This window comes from Rattus rattus, chromosome 1 (assembly GCF_011064425.1).
Source record: "Rattus rattus isolate New Zealand chromosome 1, Rrattus_CSIRO_v1, whole genome shotgun sequence".
Lineage (NCBI taxonomy): Eukaryota > Metazoa > Chordata > Mammalia > Rodentia > Muridae > Rattus > Rattus rattus.
The window spans coordinates 17,618,378-17,639,881 of NC_046154.1; the positions used below are offsets into that span (position 1 = coordinate 17,618,378).

The 21,504-nt window shown below is 54.1% G+C and overlaps 1 protein-coding gene across 4 annotated transcripts in view; it reads left to right on the top strand.

Moving 5' to 3' along the window:
- The window catches only part of Arhgef10l (Rho guanine nucleotide exchange factor 10 like), a 103,320-nt gene that overhangs the window by 74,316 nt on the left and 7,500 nt on the right, over nucleotides 1-21,504 (top strand). For all 4 annotated transcript variants that reach the window (XM_032895291.1, XM_032895286.1, XM_032895300.1 and 1 more), the window contains 3 exons: nucleotides 1,149-1,303; nucleotides 6,587-6,735; nucleotides 20,936-21,110. In XM_032895291.1, the coding sequence (XP_032751182.1) occupies nucleotides 1,149-1,303; nucleotides 6,587-6,735; nucleotides 20,936-21,110 (479 nt within the window). The remainder of the gene's footprint in view (nucleotides 1-1,148; nucleotides 1,304-6,586; nucleotides 6,736-20,935; nucleotides 21,111-21,504) is intronic.

A 21,504-nucleotide genomic window follows, 5' to 3' on the forward strand; every position in this document is an offset into this window, starting at 1 on the left:
AGCGCCCACCACCACGCCTGTCCCAGTGCAGGCTGTAGATTCCGTTCAGAAGACCAGTCCCATCTAATCCTGAGAAGATCGTCCAACAGAGAAGCCCCCTGCATCTGTGCTCTTCACCATATCCTGTAGGAGACTTTGTGTACCTGAGTACCTACTGTGTGCCTCACACATGCTGGGTGGGATCTCTCACCATGACCTTGCAGCCTGGGGGGCTATCCCCCAATCCCCTTTCCCACACAGGGAGGAGCTGAAGCCAGCATTCCAAGGAGAAGTAGTAGAAAACCACATTAACCTCCCTGTAGTCCAGGCTGGGCCTGTGGCTTTGGGGGACCTGGTAAACACTTTTAATTTTAGCTTTGAGCCAAGATAAATTTCATGTAATACAAAATTCACCTTTTCAGGAGGGCTGGAAGTGTGGCTCAGCGGGAAGAACACTTGTACAGTCAACACAACATCTGGCTTCGGTCCCTAGAACCTCAAACTGGACATGGTGACTCCTGTCTGCGAGCCCTTGAGAGGCAGGAGGCAGAGGGTCAGAAGTTTCAGGTCATCCTCGGTCACAGAGCAATTTTGAGGCCCGTCTGGGTCACATCGAGACCCTGATTTAAAAAAAACAAAAAAAAAAAAAAACAAAAACAAAAGGCAAAAAACAAAGTGAAACCAATCATTTTAGTCATTTTGAATTACACAATTTGGTGGGTTTTTTAATCCGACTTAGCTCCAGAAAATTCTCATTATTCCCCAAAGAAGCATACACCATCACACCCTTTCCTTGAAAACTGCCCGTCACCCTTGGCCTCTGGGAGGTTGCCCTCGGGCATAACCTATAAATGGTACCCAGTACCTCGTGGCCTCTGTGTCTGGCTTCTTCCCCAATGGCCCTCAAATGGGCACCATGGCCCCTTTGATGGAGAGAACAGAAGGAAGTTCACCACTCCAGGTCAGCAGCTGGGAGTCGGTGGTTGGATTTGAACTCAGTTCTGGGTGGCATTGGAACCCAGTTACTTTCCTCACTGTGTTCTGGAGCCGGAGCCCTGACTTGTCCTGTGACAGAAGCCAGGGTTCCTGGAGGAGAAGCTAGGGTGGGCAAGCGAAGCCCCAGGCAGGTCGGTGCCCATGAGTCATAGTGATATCATCTTTCCCTCCAGCATCCTGCTCTATGGCAGTGTGGACACTGGTACCCAGTGCCTGGCCACCTGCAAGAGCCCAGGCCCGCAGCCCGTGCTCTGCCTGCGTCACAGTCCCTTCTACCTGCTTGCCGGCCTGCAGGACGGAACCCTCGCTGCCTATCCTCGGACCAGTGGTGAGGACTGTTGGGTGGGTGGGTGGGAATGGGGGTGCTTATGGACACCTCAGACTGGAGAGGACCTGGCCTTTCCATATGGAAGTCTCTATAGAAACAGAACACTTACTTCTCTGTCCATAAACAAACCCTGGGGGACAGTGCTCCACAGGCCGAGAGACTGGGGGTGGTCTTGGAAAAACCTGGCTTCTCGCTCAGGCTCCTCCCTGTGACAGCTCTGTCCCCGGCGAGTGGTCCCTCCTTTGTGCCCTGGGCTCTTCTTTATTGTAAAGTGAGAATCAGGTTGTGCCCGGGCACCTCTCTTGGTTCTGCTGAACTAAAGCGACTCGATGTGGGCCGGGCACAGGCTAGAATGGATGCTGAGAAGGAGAGCCCCCCGTTGGGGGTGTTTTTTAGCAGAGCTATGCTGCAGTGGTGTGCACTGTGCTCCGGGAACAGTGTCAAGCATATGATGTCGCCTCATCTTAAGCCTCATGATGCTACTCTAGCGAGTAGTCACCCCTGTGCCATGCCTGGTCTCTGAGGCCCCTGAGGCTCACTCAACCCCCAGGTTGGTGGTGAGGACCCGGCGGCAATCGAGGAGACCCCAGGGCTCTACAGCACCGTCCCCTCCCCCCTCCCCAGCCAGCTCAACTCAGATCTGAAGGCTGCTTCATCCTTGCAGCCTGTTGCAGGGCTATAAACGGATATTTGCAATGAGGGTTTTTTTTTTCTTCCCCCTACTTGGCACTATGTTGGTATTTTTAATTAGCTTTTGATAAGGCATTTATAGTTTTTAATTAAAGGGGGAAGAAGGGAAAAAAATTCCCTCTTACCATCAGACGGAGCCGAGCGTGTGTGTGCATGTAAATCCTGGCTCAGATGTGCTAAGGTTTAGACAAGAGGTTCTGAAGGGGCCACCCACCCTCCCGTGCACCCTGGATACCGTGACTCAGGCAGGCTTCATCCAGCCCTGACTACTCAGAGGAGGGCTTAGGTGGGTGGGGCGTGGGGTTGCTGTAGCCAAGCACCACAGTGGTGGGTCAAACAGTGGAAGTTCAGGATCGGGGCTTCTCCAGCTCTCGGCCGCATCGTGACTGGTGGGGAGGCCACTTGGGTCTTCTTTGTCCTCACGAGGATGTCTCCCTGGTCATGCACTCTTGTGTCTCTATCTCCCCTTTTACAAGGACTCCTGTTATTCTGGGTTAGGGACCATCCCAGGACCTTTAATTACATCTGTAGGAATGCTGTCTCCAAGGAAGGATAAATTCTGGGGCATCGGTATAGAATCAGGGCTGTAGCTGAGTGGGTTTTGGGGGAGGCACGGTCCAGTCCTTGATGGAGTTTATAGGGTTTAGCCACTGACCTGCAGTCTGAGGATGAAGCCTGCTAGCTTGTCAGAGTACTATCCTCATTTTCGGGGAGTCTGCCCTGCAAACATTTGCTCCCCCTGAGGTGTATAAACAAACATCCACTCTATGCGGGGAATACACCGGCCAACAAGACAGGCGTGTCTTCTGCCCTTGTGAGGTTTGAAGTCTGCAGGGGGAGGTCAGAATAGCCATGCCATCGAGTGGGAGGCCAGGGGCTCCTGAGGTAAGATCAGGGTCCCTGTTAGAAACTCCCTACCTAGTAGGGTGGGCTGGGTGGCTGGGCCTATCCAAAAATGCAGACCCTGAAGCTGAGAACCGAGAGAGGTGGCCAGGCAAGCGGTGAGTTGAGGGAACAGCGTTTGGAATAGAAGGACCAGTATGTGTGAAGGCCAGAGGCAGGAGCATGGCTGGCATCATGACCCCCACCCCCAGAGAGCTATATAAGGGCCAGACTAAGTGGCACTCGGCAAGGTCCAGGGTGGATAGTTGCCCATGAGAACCTTGAGATTGTCTCAGCCCATCGGGAAGTAGGGAAGCATTATAGGGTTTAGGCACTGGCCCCCTTGACAGGAGGGTGGGTACGCCTGGCATCACACCCTCTCTAGGATCCCATTCTCCTCATGCCTGGTTTGGCTATGGTTGTCGCGGCCTCTGAGAAGTCTTTCCTTCCTTGGGTCCCCAGCCACCCTGTGGTGCCTCCAAGAGGCGATTCTCAACAGCTCTTAGAACCCACGACACCATGTGATTTAACAGAGGCCTCAGAGTCCCCTCAGCTCAGGAGCAGAGCTTTCTCTGTGTTGCCCCTAGGCCAGCCTCAAGGTACCCCTCCAGAACCTCTCCAGGGTGCCCCTGGTGACCAGGAGTGTCTGCAATGTGAATTGCTTCATCCTGGAGCTGGCGTTGGATGAGATGTTTATACTGAACTGACAGTCTCCTCACCTGTGAGGTGGGGGGTGCAGACAGCCCCTCCTCCCGGGCTGCTCGAGAAGGTTCCATGAGCAAGTTTCCCCAGGTGCCTACAATGGATACCCCACCATGTCCCCAGTGTGGTCTCCTCTTAGCCTCAATGACTTTCACTCTGTCCTGCCTCCCATCTGCAGCCAGATCTGGACCCCTGTGGGAGCCCGGTAGGCTGTGTCACCCGAGGCTGGGGGAGGAGGGATGCTGGCACCCTGAAGGTGCCTTTGCTGAGACAGGCTTTCGTCTCTGCTGACCAGCTATGCAGCCTAGATAAATGGGCTGTCACACGGGGGCGGCTGTGGGCCGGAGAGCGCAGGTTCTAGACCGTGTGTGCTTGCTTACAACTACCCAAGGACTGGGAAGGGAGGGTGAGGGGAGGGAACAGCCTCTCAATCCCTGTCCCAGCTCAGTGATTACCTTTGTAGTCTGAGAAGCCAGTACATGGGGGGCTGGAAGGACCCGAGAAGACAGTCTGTTCAGAAAACCAAGTCCCAGCAAGGTCAGGGTGCCCCTGTGGGCTCTGGAGAGGCCTCCTGGCCAGTGTCCACTCTGATAGAAATTTATATTTAATTTTTATCACAGTTCCTTGCTTTAGAGGGCTTCTGGGGACACCAGCCCATGAAGTTGGGATGGTCAGTGTATATCTGACCCTCAGGACTTTAGCCACAGTGGTGTATTGTCCTTGGGTGGCGGACGCAAGGATTTCTTGGCCTTTGCTGCCATGCCTTTGGGTGAACCATGATTCCCAGCCTCCTAGGTGCAAGCCCAGCATCTTTAGCTCCTTTCCCCAAGTGTCTTCCACAGTGGCACAGGCTCTGGATCCGGCCACAGACACTCCTCAGCTTCTGTCACTAGGGGGCGCTCAAAAGCCTCGCATTTCCCTGAATCTGGTGTTGTGATCCAGGGTCACATTTCTATGGAGGTCCGGCCTACTGCTGGTCACCTACACCTCCCAGTCACCAGTCCCAGAGGAGAACAGGTAGCCGAGCTTGGAGGCAGCCAGGCCAGATGCAGCTCTGGGTTTAAATGCTGCTTGGCCCGGCTCTCCTTGGGGGACTCGCCCAGGTTCTCTACTCTGGGCCTCTGTTGTCACCTTTAATTAAATGGTGCCAGCTTTGGCTCCTGCAGACTATTGGGAGTCAGGGAGCAGGGACAGCTGTGTAGCTGTGACTTGGGTAATTGAACTGACAGTGTGTTAGTTATAAGTCAGGGCTAATGACAGCGTGTGCCGTGCAGGCTTGCGGGAGTTAAAGAATTTGTTCATGGGCAGAGGGACCAGCACAGACTCGGAGGGGACTCAGTGTTGATCACTGGCACTTTTTACCAGCGCCCCAAGCTGTGTTGGGTCAGCATGTACAGCCCCTGGACTCCTTATAGCGTTCTGAGGGGTTTGTATGGGTGTGCGAGGTCTTCATACCCATTTTAGAGATGAGGAAATGGAGACTCAGAGAGGTCAAGTCCCCGTTCAAATGGATATGGACGTTCAGAGCCACAGACTGCTCTGGGCTAGTTAGCTTGCTATGTATGTGGTCATGCCCTGAGCTGGAAAGGGTGTTATTGCGTGTTGGGGAGGGGGTTCCCCAGTTCTTAATTTATTAGCTAGGCTGAGAGTATGGAAGCAAGGTTCAGGGGAGCCTAGAGGTGGGGACATGCTGAACACATATGGCCGGAGGACAAGGCAAGGAGTTTGGTAGCTTCCTCATATAACCTGGAGTCCTACACCTCTGGGGACAGCCATTCTCAGTCTTACCACACAGCAGTGGGCCCAGAGGAAGGTAGCCTGTGGTGAGTGGCTTTGTGTTCCTTCTGGGGACGGACTGGAGGATGAGGGGGTTCAGGGTACTCAACAGATGATTCTGTCCCCTCTCTCTGGCCCCAGTTGCTATGCCCGCTGGCTCTAAGGCAGTCTTTCTCAACCCGTGGGTCGCAACCCCTTGGGGAGTCAGATGACCCTTTCACAGGGGTCACTTACCAGATGAGCTGTATCAGGTATCTACAGAATGACTCATAACGGTAACAAAATTACAGTTATGAAGTAGCAGTGGAAATAATTTTGTGGCCAGGAAGGTCACCGCAGCATGAGGAACTGTATTAAAGGGGTGCAGCGTTAGGAAGGTTGAGTTCTGAGGTGTCCTACCCTGCTCCCCAGGCCTCTCACTGGATCTCAACTCCCCTAAACCTCCTTCCTGTCCAGCACCCTGACCGCCTAGAGCAGCCGCTGGGGCATGGTGTGGCTTGAGATGTGACTTGGGGTGTGTCCTGAGATGAAGGTGCTGTCCAGCCACTGTGTTTGCCAGAGAGTGGTTCTCAGTGAGCTGGGCACGGTTGGGGATGGGGCCGGGTAGGGAGACTAGGTTAGGCTGAAGCTTTGGTTTCCAGGATCAGAAGTGGGGGCTGTCCTCTCTCAGAGCCTCTCACCGGGCCTCCTTGCATCTGGTAGCATCTGTGGAGGAAAGAGGTCGGGGACTGAAGGAAATCTCATGCTGTACTGATGAGCAGTGGTCTAAAAAAGACCCTTCCCCATCCATAGGGAAACTGAGACTCTGAGACGCTTAGGGAGGTGTACTCAAGGCCCTTAGAATCAGGGCCATGCTGGTCACAAGTCCCTGAACTCTGGGATCCTGCTGTTTCCTGGCAGGTACTAATGTGGAGGTTGCCTCTCCCAGAAGCCTCTGTATCTCTATCTTCCAAGTGTAGTTTTTTTCCTTGGCGCTTGGCGTATCAGCTCATAACGATTGACTGTTGCTATCTCCACCCCGTGGTTTCCCAGAAGGCAGGGGCTACACCTGCTCCTGCCTGTTTTCAGCCCCAAGCTCACGTGTAGGGGGAATAAATGGGGGAGTGAGAAGAAGGGAGATCGAGGTGGGGAGGTCCTAGGGCAATGGGGGATAACACCAGTGAAGTGAGGGTGAAAGACCACGGGGAAGGGGATATGGAGCCGGCCACTGACCTGTGCCCTTCTCTCCCACAGGAGAAATTCCCTGGGACCTGGAGAGTCCTCCCGTGTGCCTAACTGTGGGCCCAGGGCCCATTCGCACCCTGCTGAGCCTGGAGGATGCCGCGTGGGCCAGCTGCGGGCCGAGGGTCACGGTACTGGATGCCGCCACTCTGCAGACTCAGGTACTCCTACGCAGGACTCGCTGCTGGGTAGAGACACGGCCATCTTGAGACCTGTGCTCTTTAAGAACAGGTGTAGCTGCAGGCCCTGGGTCCTGTCACGCCCAGTTGTTATCTCTGCTGGGATGAGGCCTGGCGTCACAGACCCCGCTAGGCTTGTCACATCCTATGTTCCATCCTTAGTGGCTGGTATGAGCTTCGGTGGCTTCTCAAGTGGCATTTGGTGACATTTGCCATTGTTGATTTGTTTGAGTTATTGATCAGATACGGCGCCGGACCCAGAGGGGAGCCTGGAAAGGTCCCCAGACAGGCAGGCTCCTCTGGCATGCCCCCATGTGAGGGGTTGCTTTCTGTCTCTGTTAGGTTCTCTGTCCTGGACACCTCCAATTTGACACTTGATGGCTCAGGCGCTAGGTAGAGCTTGGTGCTGTTCTCGTGTAGGTGGTCAGGGTCCTGGAGGTCTCAATCCTCACTGGAAAAGTGGGGAAACTGAGGTGTGGGGTTCTGTGGATGAACTGTGTATGTGCGTGCATGCTTGTGTGTGTGTGTGTGTGTGTGTGTGTGTGTGTGTGTGTGTGTGTGTGTGTGTGTGTGGGCGCCATGGGAGATGTGACCCATACTCTTTTTTGTATGTCCTTACTTTCCTGAATGTTAGAGGTGAGTGGACTCTGCACATGAGTTTGTGGCTAGTCCTTGCTTGGCCAATGGACACCTTCATGCTCGCCCCATGGGAATACTGACTTCTGGTCCATGAAGGGAGGCTACATACACGTCTCTTCCCTGGGTCCTGTGACTTCCTGTGGGAGGCAGAACCAAGAGGTCTGTAGGTGACCTAGGTGAGGAGACTCAAGAGACAGCCTCAGGAGCCAGAGACCCAGGAGAGCCAGTGTGGGGTTTAGTCTGAGAACCAGGGAGGCCCTAGAGCAGATGCCAGCTTCAAGCTGGCAGTCTCGGGATCCCAAACCACTGGGGTTTCCGCCTGGTTCTGAAGGCGGCAAGACCTTCCATCTGTCTTAGCTATGGAGGCCGAGAGCAATTCTCCCCTCTCAGCTCCGTGTGCTGTGGTGATCACTGAACCAGGCGAGGCCCCCACACGTGGGGTGGCCATCCGTGTGACTCAGCCTACAGGTCAGATCTTCCCCTCACACCAGACACAGCCAGAGTTATGCATGACCAAACGCCAGGGCACTGGGGCAGCTCAGGCAAGTGATTGTGTGAGGTAACACTGAGGGAGCCACCGTGCCGGCCCGCACTGGCAGGGGGGATGTGGCGGATATGGAAGGAGTTGGATGATTGACTGCATGACAGTTCTTTAGCAGAGGTGTGTGTGTGTGTGTGTGTGTGTGTGTGTGTGTGTGTGTGTGTGTTGTGCAATCTTGGGTGTCATTCCTCTGGTTCTGTCCACCTTTATTTTCGAGACAGAGTCTCTCAGATGCTGGGACTCATATTAGGCTAGACCGGGCGGTCATGTTTCTCAGGTCGTGTTCCTCAGGGATCTTCCCGTCTCTGTCCCACCTCGACCCCCTGTGCTAGGATATAAGCATGTGATCCCCCTTTTAAAGTTTGAGTTCTGGGAGTTGAAATCATGTACTATATCATCTCCCAAGCCCCATGCCAACTTTTGTGGAGAGAGAGAGAGAGAGCTGGGGGCTCCTTGGCTGTCACCATGGGTCTATCCCATTCAAGAGCTATTCAAGCATGACACCAAGGATCTGTGACTTCCCTGCTGCTGCTGGGCAGTGCCACAGTGACCAGGGTGTTGTGACTGGAGAGAGCACAGCCCCGCTCTCCTGATCTGTTGACTCTTGCTCTCCTGAGGGATAGAGTGGGAAGAGGAGTAGGCCGTGACAACAAACCCTCTTCCTGGCCCCTGCTGTGCCCTGGAGGACCCTCATCGCTTCCCTTCCAAGGCCTTGTCACCTCTTCTATCTTGCGAAGGTCCACTGGGCAAGGCTAGCTCACACACCAGGGTCCTGTGGTCCCCAAGAGCTGTCCCTGCAGAAGGCTTTTTCAGGGACAGAATTTGGGGTGCTGAGGATGGCTGCCGCTGTGGAGTTGGGGATCAGGCTCGTGGGTGGGGAAGTTGGGCTACACACACAGACTCCCCAGTTGTCTTGTAGACTTGACCAGTGGAGCCTTCTTAGAGGGGAAAGTGGGCAGGACTGTCTCAAACAGTAGTTCCACCTCTGGCCCAGTCACTGTTGGTCCATCCCTGTAAGTAGGTCACCCCATACCCTTCGAGGGAGTATGGTTTGTGAGCAGAGCTGAGAAGGGACCCTGGCTTTGTCTCTGCTGTGCTTTGTGACCTTAGGTAGGTCTCTGAACCTCTCTGTGCACAGTGGTTTGACATCCATTATCCCTGTTTGCCCAGCTCCCTGACTTCTGCCTGTCCGAGGCCTCAGATTCAAACCGCTTGCACAGGTACAGATGTCGGTGGTTTGGGCCTTGCCAGCCTCCATGGGCAGTACAGGCCCGCTGGTCCCTCTCGCTTCATGGGAAGAAATTCCATCCTCTCCTGACCTAGGAGTGCAGGCTGGGCACAGGGGAGGTTTACAGAGCCTGCATGGGCTGCTCTCACTGGGTTCTGTCCGTCACCAGCCAGTGTTGTCTGGCTCTGGCCAACTGTCCCCAAGCTCCAGGGACCTCCTGGCTCCCTCGAGGCTATAGTGATTTACCATTAGTGCTGGACCAGCTACTCTTAAGGCAGGATTAGTATGACCTTTCACCTGCTCTGGGCACCTGGCAGGGAGTCCAGGGCCGCTGGCCAGGAGGTCCGTGCAGCGGGGTCTGGAGAGCCAGAGGGAGGGCATTCCTGAGCATCTTCCATGCCGGTGGGTGGTGGGCGGCAGCTCGCTCACCCTGCATACAGCACAGCAGTAGCTCAGTTACAAGATCGCGCCATGTATATTTAATAGAGCCTGCCTCGTGCCTGGATGGAGGGGAGCTGCCCACCCCGGCATTGTAGGCATTGTACGCCGGAGCCAGCGGCTCCATCTGGCTGCTGCTAATGACCGCAGTCCTGGGCTAGCCGGCGTCAGGCTGTCCTGTGGGTCCCCGGTGAGCCTAGCCAGGCCTGGGGGAGCCTCCAGAGTGTTTATACATTCTATATATGGCTGTGCTGAGCCTGAGTTCAGCACCCGCAAGGTCTTCAATATCCCCACACGGTGTAGGCTTCCAGGAGAGCCTTCAGTGACCCCTGCCTCATGTAAGCTCCCCCAGGCTTCATGAGGAACCCAGGGAGTGGACAGCCAGCTAGCGGGTGTCACAAGCTAAGAGACGCGTCTGTATCATAACTCTTGGTTCTCTGTGGCCGGGGCACAAGGTGAAGACACCAGGGTTCATCTGGGTGCTCCATCCCCAGAAAGTGACAATGGACTTCATTGGACCTGGCTGAACTTACGTATTTTTACACATGTACACTCATTTTATCTTTAAGCAGCCCTCTGAGAAGGGCACCGTTCCCGCTTAAAAGCTGTGAGAACAGGCTCAGAGAGATTAAGTAACTCAGCTGAGGTTACACAGCTAGAGAGAGGCAGCATCGGGGTTTGAGCACAGGCCTCATCGTGAGTCTTAATTTCCAGGCCGCCTGTCTCAACAAAAAGGAGGTTCTGTCTCCTCTGGGAAGCACCCGTGTGTCACTCGGGTTGGGGGGATGGGGCAGATCATGCACCTGCATCTTCAAGGGTCACACCTTGGTCACCCAGCGTCTGGTTCATTGGTGGTGACAGCAGGTGCCTGTTAGTGGGGAGTCCCAGTGAGCAGGTGTGGGGGCAGAGTATGTCACCCTTCTCCAAGTCCTCAGCGTAGGTCACGCAGGGGACCAAGATGACAGAGACCTGGCTCTGCCCTTCAGGAGTTCAGAGTCCACCGTGGAGTGAGACCAGGGCTATGGTGTTAGTTGGCATGGTGATATAGTGGTGGTGTAGCTGGAACCCAGGGGGGGCAGGAGCAGTGCCCGCCCTAGCTGGAGGAGACACAGGAGCTGGAAGGTTGGGGTGAGGGCTGGGCTGGGTGGGGGAGGTCATGTGTGACATGTGACAGAAGAGGGTAATGGGGTATTCGTTGGGAGGAAGGCAGCAGATTCAGGCTGGAGAGAGCTGGAGACTTGCAGGATACCAGGCGGCAGGGCAGTGGGGCCAATCTACGAAAGAGGCCTCTGAATGAGGGCCGTTTCCCAAGGTCGAGGCTGGGTCGCTGCCTCCGCCCTGACCTTGTTCAGTTCAGGCCCCATGGAGCTGGGCCACCCCTGCCTCTGGGTTTTACAGTTACCACCGGTTGCCTGTTCGGCTCCTTGATCCCAGCAGAGGCAGAAGCGAGGCCTGTTAAATAATAATGTGGCTCGCCAGGGCCTGTGTCAACACGGCGTTCTCCGTGTTCATTATCTGCTTCGCCACCTTCAAAGTCTAATCCAGTCAGTGTGGAGTTCATTCGGAGCCGTAGCCGGAGGGGGAAAGCCCGCTGTGGGGTGATTGTTGTATCTTAATTATAAAAAAAACCCTGAGGCATGCTGGGTACGTTCTGCTGGGATGGGTGGTAGGGTACGGGGCAAGGCTGATCCCACACGAGTGGCCCGGGGTCTCTGCCCTCCTGCTCACGGAGCCAGGGCGGGGCTATGGTGTCCTTGAGTTGTTAGATCTGAGTACTGCTGCTGAGAGATGAACCAGCTTGGTGTGTGGATGGGTGCCAGACGGGAGCAAGCCCTTTTCTCCTGTCATAGTTTAAACAGTTTTCGATTATGTGTGTGTACCTGCGTCTTTGTATGGGTATGTAACGTGGGTGTGGATACCCCTGGAGGCCAGAAGATCCCCTGGAGCTGGACCTAAGGCAGCTGGGAGATGTTTGACATGAGTGCTAGGAATCGAACTTGGGTCCTCTGGAAGAACTGCAAGTCCTCCTCCTCCTCCTCCTCCTCCTCCTCCTCCTCTTCCTCCTCTTCTCTTCTTCCTCCTCTTCCTTTCCTCCTTCCCCTCTTCTCCCTTCTCTTCCTCTTCTTCCTTCCCTTCCTCCCTCCTCCCCTTCTTCCACTTCCTTCTCCTCTTTCCCAATCTTCTTAAATTTTATTGTTACTGGGGCAAGGGCATGCGCCACAGTGTGTATGTGGAGGTCAGAGGACACCTCTGTGTAGTCACTTCTCTACTCACTCTATGTGAGCCTCAAAGAGTTTAAAATCAGGTCATCAGGGGTTGGGGATTTAGCTCAGTGGTAGAGCGCTTGCCTAGGAAGCGCGAGGCCCTGGGTTCGGTCCCCAGCTCCGAAAAAAAGAAAAAGGAAAAAAAAATCAGGTCATCAGCCAAGTAGAGCGAGTACTTTCTCTGAGCTATCTTGCTGACCCCATGCTTTTCTTTTCCTTTCTCTCAAAGTTTACCGCCCGTACCTACCTTCTGTTAGCCTTAGAACAGCCAGGCTCCTCCCCACGGCCCGGCTCCCCCCCACAGCCAGCTCCCTCACAGCCTAGCTCCACCCCCACAGCCTGGCTCCTCCTCACAGCCAGGGCTCCTCCCCACAGCCAGGTTCCTCCCCATAGCCTGGCTCCTCCCACAGCTGGCTCCTCCCCATAGCCTTGCTCCTCCCCACAGCCTGGCTCCTCCCCACAGTTGGCTCCTCCTCACAGTCTGGCTCCTCCCACAGTCCGACTCCTCTCCCACAGCCTGGCTCCTCCCCACAGCCTTGCTCCTCCCCACAGCCGGCTCCTCCCCACAGCCTGGCTGCTCTGCACAGCATGACTCCTCCCAAAGACCAGCTCTTCCTCACAGTCCGGATCCTCCCCACAGCCTCTCTTTAGCCCTCTGCTGTCCTCCCTCTTCGGAACATATCCCCATGCTGCCCCACCTCCGCTCAGTACTGGACTTTACCATCACCTTCCCAGGAGGCCACTCTACCCTGTAGCTCTAGCCAAGTCGCTTCTGCCCTAGTCACAGCTTAACATGTCCCCTGTCTGTGTGGCCACGTGAACGTTATTCACTTTCTGAAAACATCTCTTTAATGGTTGTCCCTGGGGCCACTAGAACATAGGCCCCTATGATTGCACAGCAGGCTCAGGGGCTCATGGCTTCATGAAGGGGTGCCTGCAGGGCGGTGTGATGCAGCTGCGGTCACTTTTTCTGCACAGGAGGTGACGGTCTGGGCTGGGGGAGGCTTAGGGGCCAAGGCCAATCCAAGCGTCCTAGGAGGAAGTGTGAGACCAAGGAGGTGGGGACACACCAAGAGCAGGGTGGAAGTGGAATGAGGGGCTGGTCTCCTGGTCAGCAGAGATAGACCCCACCCAAAGGGTAGCATTGTACCTGCGATCCAGACTTGCAAGGCCATGGGACATTACAAACCGGCAGCTGTACTATTCGTGGACCTGGGACCCTCCCAGACCTGCCTCAACACAGCCTTAGAGATTTCTACCACAGCCCCGATGCCCAGAGCTCAGCCAGTGTCTCTGGTATAGTTTTAGCACACATGCCTAGCAAGTCCCTACCACTGAGCTACACCCCCAGCCCTCTGATGCCTTGTAGAAGCCTGGCCCTGGGTCTTGCACCCATAGAGCTGTTGGGAGGATTCACTGGGCACCCCTCTCTCATACCCTGCTCCCTGACCTCTGGAACATCCTGCGTAGACCTCCTCCGCGTCCATGGAGGCCAACACTGAGGCTCACACTATGGCTGTCAGTGGACACTCGGGTCTAAGTGTTAGATTAAGCAGAACAAAGCCATTCGGGGCAGGGCTGTTGGATTCCTGTTGTCCATTACTCCCCAGGGCCTAGGTGTATGGTATAGGTCCAGGCCAGCAGGGGGTAAGCACACCAACCAACCCAGGCTTAAGTACCCCGCTTGAGAGCATGTGGGCTCCTCTGGAAGCCATGTGTGCACTGGTAGTTCGAAGTCTACTCTGCTCATGCTGACCCCACCCCCGAGGCCAGTCAGCTTGACAGAGGAGAGACCTCTTCAGGCTCCTGGACACCCCACAGCCCCTCAGATCCTCCCTGTGCACCCCATGCACCCAGATCTCCCCCCCACCCCGATCCTTAATTTTCATGTTAGCACCCAAACTTCGTTTGCATGCATTAACTGTTGTAAATCCGTCACAGCTCTCGACACGGCATGAATAATACATCACTGGGCTGTATTAGTTTTCCGTCTCCCATCTTATTTATGACACAAAACGGGTGGGAATTTAAAAAAAAAAATACCCCGAAATCCAGGCATGCGGCTTCTCCCGGCTAATGCTATGCAAATTGGCACAGAGAGCAAAATGAATCCCCAAGTTCTTATAGCAACTGGGGACCCCTCGGTTGGAGCCTGGTGTTTGGGTCACTGGAGCACGCGGGGTCTGGAGTCGCATGGTTCCGTGGAGTCAGTCTGTCTGGTTTTATCTTAATAGTTTTTTAAATCAGTGTTTCACTCTTGTTATGTCTTATCAACAAGGAACTGGTGAGCAAAACGTGAGATTTATTTGCTAAAGATAGCAGGAACTTCCCAGGAGATCAAAAGGAGGGTTTCCTAGCAGCAGCAAGGATTAGGTTAGACTTGCAGAAGAACTGCTGGGGGGGGGGAGGTGATTTCTGGGATGCTGCTATTACCTTCTCAGAGAACATGCTAGAGTCAAAATGTCAGCCATGAGGAATGGCCAGTTGAGCTGACTCTGCCCAGTTCTGGCTTCTGGTGCAGGATACAGTGTTGTCTTCTTACCCAAAAGAGCTCGACTCTCTGTCCAGTATTTGCTCCCTCCACCCCCAGGAAGGTTTGGGTTGTTAGAAAGATACCTCCCAGCACAGGGTGCAGTATGGCGTCATCTCCTTGCCTTGTATCTCACTGGTCTTGTGTATGTGTACACCAGGGCTGTCTTTCATGGGATGGCAGGCCACTGTGAAGAGGGACACTGTCCAGCTTCCTCTTGGGTCCTCAGATGGGTGGCAGGGGTCTGGGCATACATGCATAGGGCCCACCCATGTGCCGGCTGTCAGCTTCTGCAAAAGGTGGGCGCCTCAATCTAGGGCGTCTGTCGTATATGTTGCTGGACCTGGGCTGGCCACAGGTCTGGTCTCAGCGGCTATGGTGGAAGGCTCCCTCTCCCTGGGTCTGTCTTCACCTCTCTTCCACAGCTCTACCATGACCCCTTGGTGACATGGATGCCATGAATGAGTGGCCCAGGAAAACATGGAGCCATGGGAGGATCAGAGTCAGACAGAGGGGGAAGGCAGAGTGAGAAGGAAGGGGTCACAGAGGAAGAAAAGATCGAAGGAGGGAGAAGGCACAGCTGCTCCTGCTGTGAGCACTGGGCCCAGCAGAGGGGCTGTCACTTAAGGACCTGCCCTCCCATGAGTGAGCAAAACCTTGGTCCCCATCGCTCAGTTACAGTGATGGTGCCTCAGGCTGGTCAGAGCCCTATGCTTGCAGGACCTTGTGACATCGTTGTAACAGCCCTAGGCAGTCCTTCTCATTACCCATGAAAGTTGAAATAAATGGAACAAAAAGTCGCTGGGCTGGCTGAATCCAGCCTGCAGACCTTGGCTTTTGGAGGGTGAGCCAACTGGGGTGAGCCCAGCCCTGGTGCCTGGAGCAGCAAGGGGCCAGCTGCCCACCTTGTGGTCTCGGCAGTGCTGGACCGAGGCAGACTCCAGCTCTCTCAGCTTAGTTCTGGTACTTGTTTGTACAGGGCAGGGCTGGGGTAGGGATTGAGGGCAAGGTTCATCAGAATGGTGCATGATGGCCTCGGTGGTGTCCTCTGATGTCCATTCTAGGGGAAACAAGAGGACATTAAGTAGGACTTTGGAGGGGTCAGTAGCATCCCTGCCTGGAGGTGCCTTTCACAGTCTGCATCTCCACAGGAGTCACGTGCACCAATGGGCATTCTTCAGTTGAGTTATGATTGTAGGGCAAACACTGGCACAGCCATGGCGCACGGCACAAATCTTTGTAGTGGCACCTTCTGAACACCTTGGTCTAGGCTGCCACTGAGGACTGAGGTCACCTTAAACATCTGCACCCAGCTTGAGTACTTAGTAACAAGCAAGACCTAGTGTGGAATTTTGCTTATTTTTTCTGTTCCGGGAGGGGAACCCAGGACCTCACACACGCTGAGCAAATGCTCTGTCACCGAGCCCTAACAGTAGCGCTGGTATAGGACTTACTTTTCAAAAAATATTTTAACCTAAAAAGTTATGAGTATTTTTGCATGCACATACATGTGCATGCCACAGACATCTCTGATTCTTTGGAGCTGGAGTTACAGACTGTCAAGTGAGCTGCCTAACATGGGTGCCAGGAATGAACCTGAATCAATTTATTTATTTTATGTGTATGAGTGCTCTATCTGTATGGACACCTGCATGCCGGAAGAGGGCATCAGATCCCATTACAGATGGTTGTGAGCCACCAGGTGGTTGCTGGGATTTGAACTCAGGACCTCTGGAAGAGCAGTCCGTGCTCTTAACCACTGAGCCATCTCTCCAGCTCGTTATTTTTATTCTTTGAATTTATATGTGTTTACAATGTATTTTGATAATATTTATTCCCAACTCTCTCCATAACTCCTCCCAGGCCCACTCCTCTGCTAACTTCATGCCCTCATTTTTTAAAATTATTATTTTATTTTAAGTATAACCACCGACGTGAGGTCATCATGGAACATGACTGACCCACAAGGGATCATATGCTTAAAGAACAGGCTAGGGATCTAAAACATTTGGTGGCCACAAGTAGGCAGACTCTTGAGATACTAGAAAAAATTGGGGTAATTTTTTTTTCTAGAAAGTTATTGCCATAACACTAAGTTTTGACATTTCCTTCCAAAATAAACAGTGGCTGGTGGCCCCGTTTGTCTGCTTGTCCCCAAGGTGCCTCTGAGCCGGGGGTGTCTGCCGTTCAGTAGAGCAGGGTGGTTTCCCTCCCTCTCTGCTAAGCAAGAGGTGCCTTACTGGGGAGAGGGGGAGGTGGCTACATCTCCAGCCTTCATGATAGTTTTTGTTTGTTTTTGTTTTATTTTTTCTGGCTGAGCCCTTGACCTCAACCAGGTCAGGCAAGGCAGGAACATCACACCAGCCAGAGTGTGGGAACTGTGTCTCATCTGAGTGACCAGCCACTCAAGCTTTCCCAGGATGGGAAAGAGTGAATTGGCTACTCCAGTTAGGGGCGGGGCTTCCCAGGGTAGGGGCGTGGCTTCCCACCCTTTCTCAGCAACCCAGCTCTGCCAATGCCACTTCAGGGTTTTCTTCTATTGCCTTGGCTGTGAAGGGCTGATAAGAATGGAGCTGGTTCAGGCAGGTGAGGGACTTTTATGATAGTTTGTACAAGATGCCCTATCTGCACTGGGCCAGGAAGTCCCAAGTCACAATCCAGTCTGTCCACTGGCCAGCGAGCCATGACACCTATCATTCCTTGAACTTCTGGTGTTTTGCCTTGAATGATGGTGGAAGGCTGGTGCCCACCCTATGTTTGTCCTCAGGGATTAGAGGGGGCAGTGTTGTTGGGACGTGGGACAGCATTTGGCGGGCAATCCATCCCCGGGCCTCTGATCAGGCTTCTCAGGACCCCCAGTTGGTTCATGGTGACTGAAAGAGGCAAGAACCTCTTTAACACCGATCTTGATCAAATGCTGAGCCTCTGAGAGTGGGCTGAAGAGATGGGAATCCCCCACTCAGTCCGTCTGGGTCCATTTTCTGGACTTGTTGGCTGTCTTTTCTGTGTCAGTAGGGTGTCCAGTGCCCTGCCTGACTCTGGAGAGGCCTGGTCCCCTGTTGGTGCCCAGGAAGTAGAAATAGACACCTAATTACTGTCTACCCTTCCTGGGTAGCTCCTTCACCCAGCCATCCTCTCAGCCCCTCACGTCATCTCTGGCTCTAATGACTTTGAGTGCTGAGCACATCACCCCGGGAATTTATGGCAACGGCGTAGAAGCGTCACCTGGAGGCACATAAATATTACAGGACTGATTGTGTCAGCACTCCTCTGAGGAGATCACTCACCTGGAACCGGCAGCAGCGTGGGTGGCCGTGGCTGGGTGTTCAGAGGCTGTGGAGGTAGACACTGTGGGTGGGGGTGGAACTGGCGGCATGCTGGTCCTACACAGCAGCATGCAGGGGCCCTCAGGGTGTGCCATATGCCCTTCTCCACTGGGTCCTCAGCACCCCTGAGAGTCAGATTCTTCCTGTCCCAGTATACAGAGAAGATACACTAGGATGGACACAGAGGGGCTGAGACCCTGCCCTCCTGGGGTCAGCTCTCTCTATTTAGTAATCTGCTCCCACTTTGTATTTTAAAGATTTGTTTTATTTTTAAATGTGTGTGTGTGTGTGTGTGTGTGTGTGTGTGTTTGCGCGTGCATGCAAGTGTCCCCAGAGGTCAGAAGAAGCTGTCAGATCTATTGCTGCTAGAGTTAGAGGTGGTTGTGAGCTGCTTGGGGTGGGTGCTGGGAACTGACCTCAGGTCTTTGCAAGCAAGAGAGAGAGAGAGAGAGAGAGAGAGAGAGAGAGAGAGAGAGAGAGAGAGAGAATGCATATATGTAATACTTGTATGTTTCTGTATGCATACATACATGCAATGCACGTATGTCTCTGTATGTGCATACATATATGTAATGCACATGTCTTTGTGTGTGTATGCATGTCTCCATGTTTGCATGCATGCATGTGATGATGTATGTGATGCACGTATTGTGTGTGCACGTGCATGCATGCACATGCTCTTTAAACTGCTAAGCTGTCTCCCCAGTGTCCCACTGTGTAGCTCACTATGGCCTTGAACTGCCTCAGTTTACTGAGTACCAAGATTACAGGCACAAGCCTCTCTGCCCGGCTCCTTGGAGTTGTTAGAAAGCTCAGCACACTAGGATCCAGGCCCCTTGTTAACTAGCTTGATACCCGGCCCTGCTTTGATTGGCCCTGGGCCTCTTTGATCTGGGTCCTGGATGCTGTGGACACCCCCACCCCAACAGTCTCCCGATTTCCTTGCTTTCAGAGCTGTGAGAGGCTCTGGGCTGAACCTCTGCATCGAAATCAGGATGGGGCTTTGTGCTCACTGCTGCCTGCTGGGTGTTGTCTCCTCTGCTCTCTTTTCAGGCGTGGGACTTGGGAGAACCCGCAAGTTCCCGCCTATGCAGTCTCTTTCAGTTGTGTGACATCATTTTAGATTTGTGGTGCCCCTTCCACTGCCACCAAACTGCCAGGGAAAACTTGGTATCTGCTGGTAGGCCTTTTCGTCCTTAAGCAGAACCAGCGCCTGAGGTCAGAGGACGCTGTGCCAGGGTCCCTGGCTGGATTCTTTCTTGTGTGACCAGGACTGGCTTCTAGGAAAGTTTGGTTTCCCAACTCAGAAGTTATGTGGCTCCTTGGCACTGAGTGTCCAGTGGGCACTGAGGCCTGGGTGCCACTGCTGTCTTCCCCCACCCTGGGGTGCTAAGCTTGGCTGCCCCTGGGACCCAGGATGCTGGTGTGTTCTGGATCAGCTTGTGTTCCAGAAGTCTGTCTCTTGGCATGAGCAGAAGTTTCTGGGGAAGCCCCAGGTGAATCCCCTCCCACCTGTCTTGGCTCTGTGCATTAGCGTGGGTCTGCATGGTCCACTGGACCCAGTATTGACCAGTTCCACTTCTAGGGAAACAAGGCTGGGGTTGCACTGTGGACTTCTTCAATCAGACCTGGCAACTGGGAACCACCCATGGATTTCCTGGAAGAAATATAACTTAAGCCAAGGGCTGGGTTGGGTTAGTAGAGACGGGCTGCAGACCCTGAGTGATGGGGCTACTGTGTACTGTGTGGTCCAGACCTGGCTCCATGTCAGTTTAGTTTTCCTCAGAAGCCCCTTCTAGGTACCTCAGGAGTGCTTAGACGGAACCCCCCAGTCTGAGGGAGGAGACAGTTCCTTATCCTCATACCTGCCCTGTGGAGACCATGCACCCTGAGGGTCAGACACTTTTGCTCTGCGCGTATGTGTGTGTGTATGTGTGTGTGTGTGTGTGTGTGTGTGTGTGTGTGTGTCCTTATGTGCACATGCATGCATGTACATGTATGCATGTGCTTACATGCATGCACATGTGTATATGTGTGCACACATGCATGTTTGTGCATGTGCTTGTGTGTGCATGCACTTCTGTATATGTGTGTGAATGCATGTGCATGTGTGCGTGTGTGTGTGTGTGCACACACGTGTGCATTCATGTGGATGCATTGTGTATGGATTTGCTTGTGTGGAAGCCAGAGGACACCTTTGGATGTTATTCCTCAGGTACTATCCTCTTTTTTTTTTTCCATTTGAGACAGTGCCTCTCTCTGGTTTTGAAAATGCTGGGTAAGCCGTGAGTTCCGGGTCCCCACCTCTGCAGTGGTGGCATTGTCATATGTTGTAGCTTAGGGGAAAACCCCACAGAGAACACAAGTACATAGAGCCTGGGGATCAGACCTGGATCCTCATGCTTGCTAGGCGCTCACCGCAGTGGCTGAGCTGCCTGGCCAGCCCGTATCCTGAGGGGTTTTGTTGTTGTTATTGTTCGGTTGAGATCAATTAGCCCCATGCCAGTGAGAAGCAAATTGAATGGTGTGGAGTAGTCCTCCTGTGCTCTGACTTTAATCCACACATCTTCCACATTTACTCCAGAGCTCTTGCTCTCTGGATTTTGAACATCATTTCCTGACTTTCCCTGCCCTTACCACACTGAGAGATGAGGACTCAACTCACTCCTCCATCTCCTCCCCCCCCCACCCCCGTCTGCAGGTTGCCATGGTAACTTTAAATAATATGCATAGCTGGATGTGGCCTAGGATCCTGGCAGTTGGGTATCCGAGGTAGGGGAATCATGAACTAGAGGCCAGCCTGGGCTACACAGTATCTACACGGTCTAGCCAGGGCTATATAGCAAGATCCTGTCTCGGAGAGAAAAACCAGGCATGTAGCGTCAGCTTCCGCTAGGAGCCCCGTTTGTGTGTTGGAGTTGGGTCTCCACTCGAGAGCCAAGCGCGCTGCCCCTCGCCTCTGTTCCTGTCACGGTGATTGTCTGTGGTCACTTGTCAGGAGGAACATCTACACTGTCACAATCTGTCAGCCCTGGGACCCTAATTGCTGGTCATTGCTGATCTGTGCAGCACACTGCAGACAGCGTCCAGGCAGAGCCTTGCTCAGTTTGTGCTCCTCAAGACCATGGGAACAGTTGACCCTGGAGAATGGGGATGAGGGTGGGGCAAGACGGGGTAGCAACTGGCCTGATGCCTCTCCATCCCCTCTGTGTGTAGCAAAGCTTTGAGGCGCACCAGGATGAGGCGGTGAGTGTCACTCACATGGTGAAAGCTGGCAGCGGGGTCTGGATGGCCTTCTCCTCTGGGTCTTCTATCCGCCTCTTCCACACCGAGACTCTGGAGCATCTTCAGGAGATCAACATTGCCACCAGGACCACCTTCCTCCTGCCAGGTGAGACTGCATGGCTCCCTAGGGCCTAGGGTAAGGAGGACCCCCTTCCTCCTGCCAGGCGAGGCTGTATGGCTCCCTAGGGCCTGGGATGAGGAGGACCCCCTTCCTCCTGCCAGGTGAGACTGCATGGCTCTCTCGGGCCTGGGGTGAGGAGGACCCCCTTCCTCCTGCCAGGCCAGGCTGCATGGCTCCCTAGGGCCTAGGATGAGGAGGACCCCCTTCCTCCTGCCAGGCGAGGCTGTATGGCTCCCTAGGGCCTGGGATGAGGAGGACCCCCTTCCTCCTGCCAGGCGAGGCTGCATGGCTCTCTGGGGCCTGGGGTGAGGAGGACCCCCTTCCTCCTGCCAGGCGAGGCTTACACCTTGCTGGGATGAGAGGACAGACCCTCATGGGT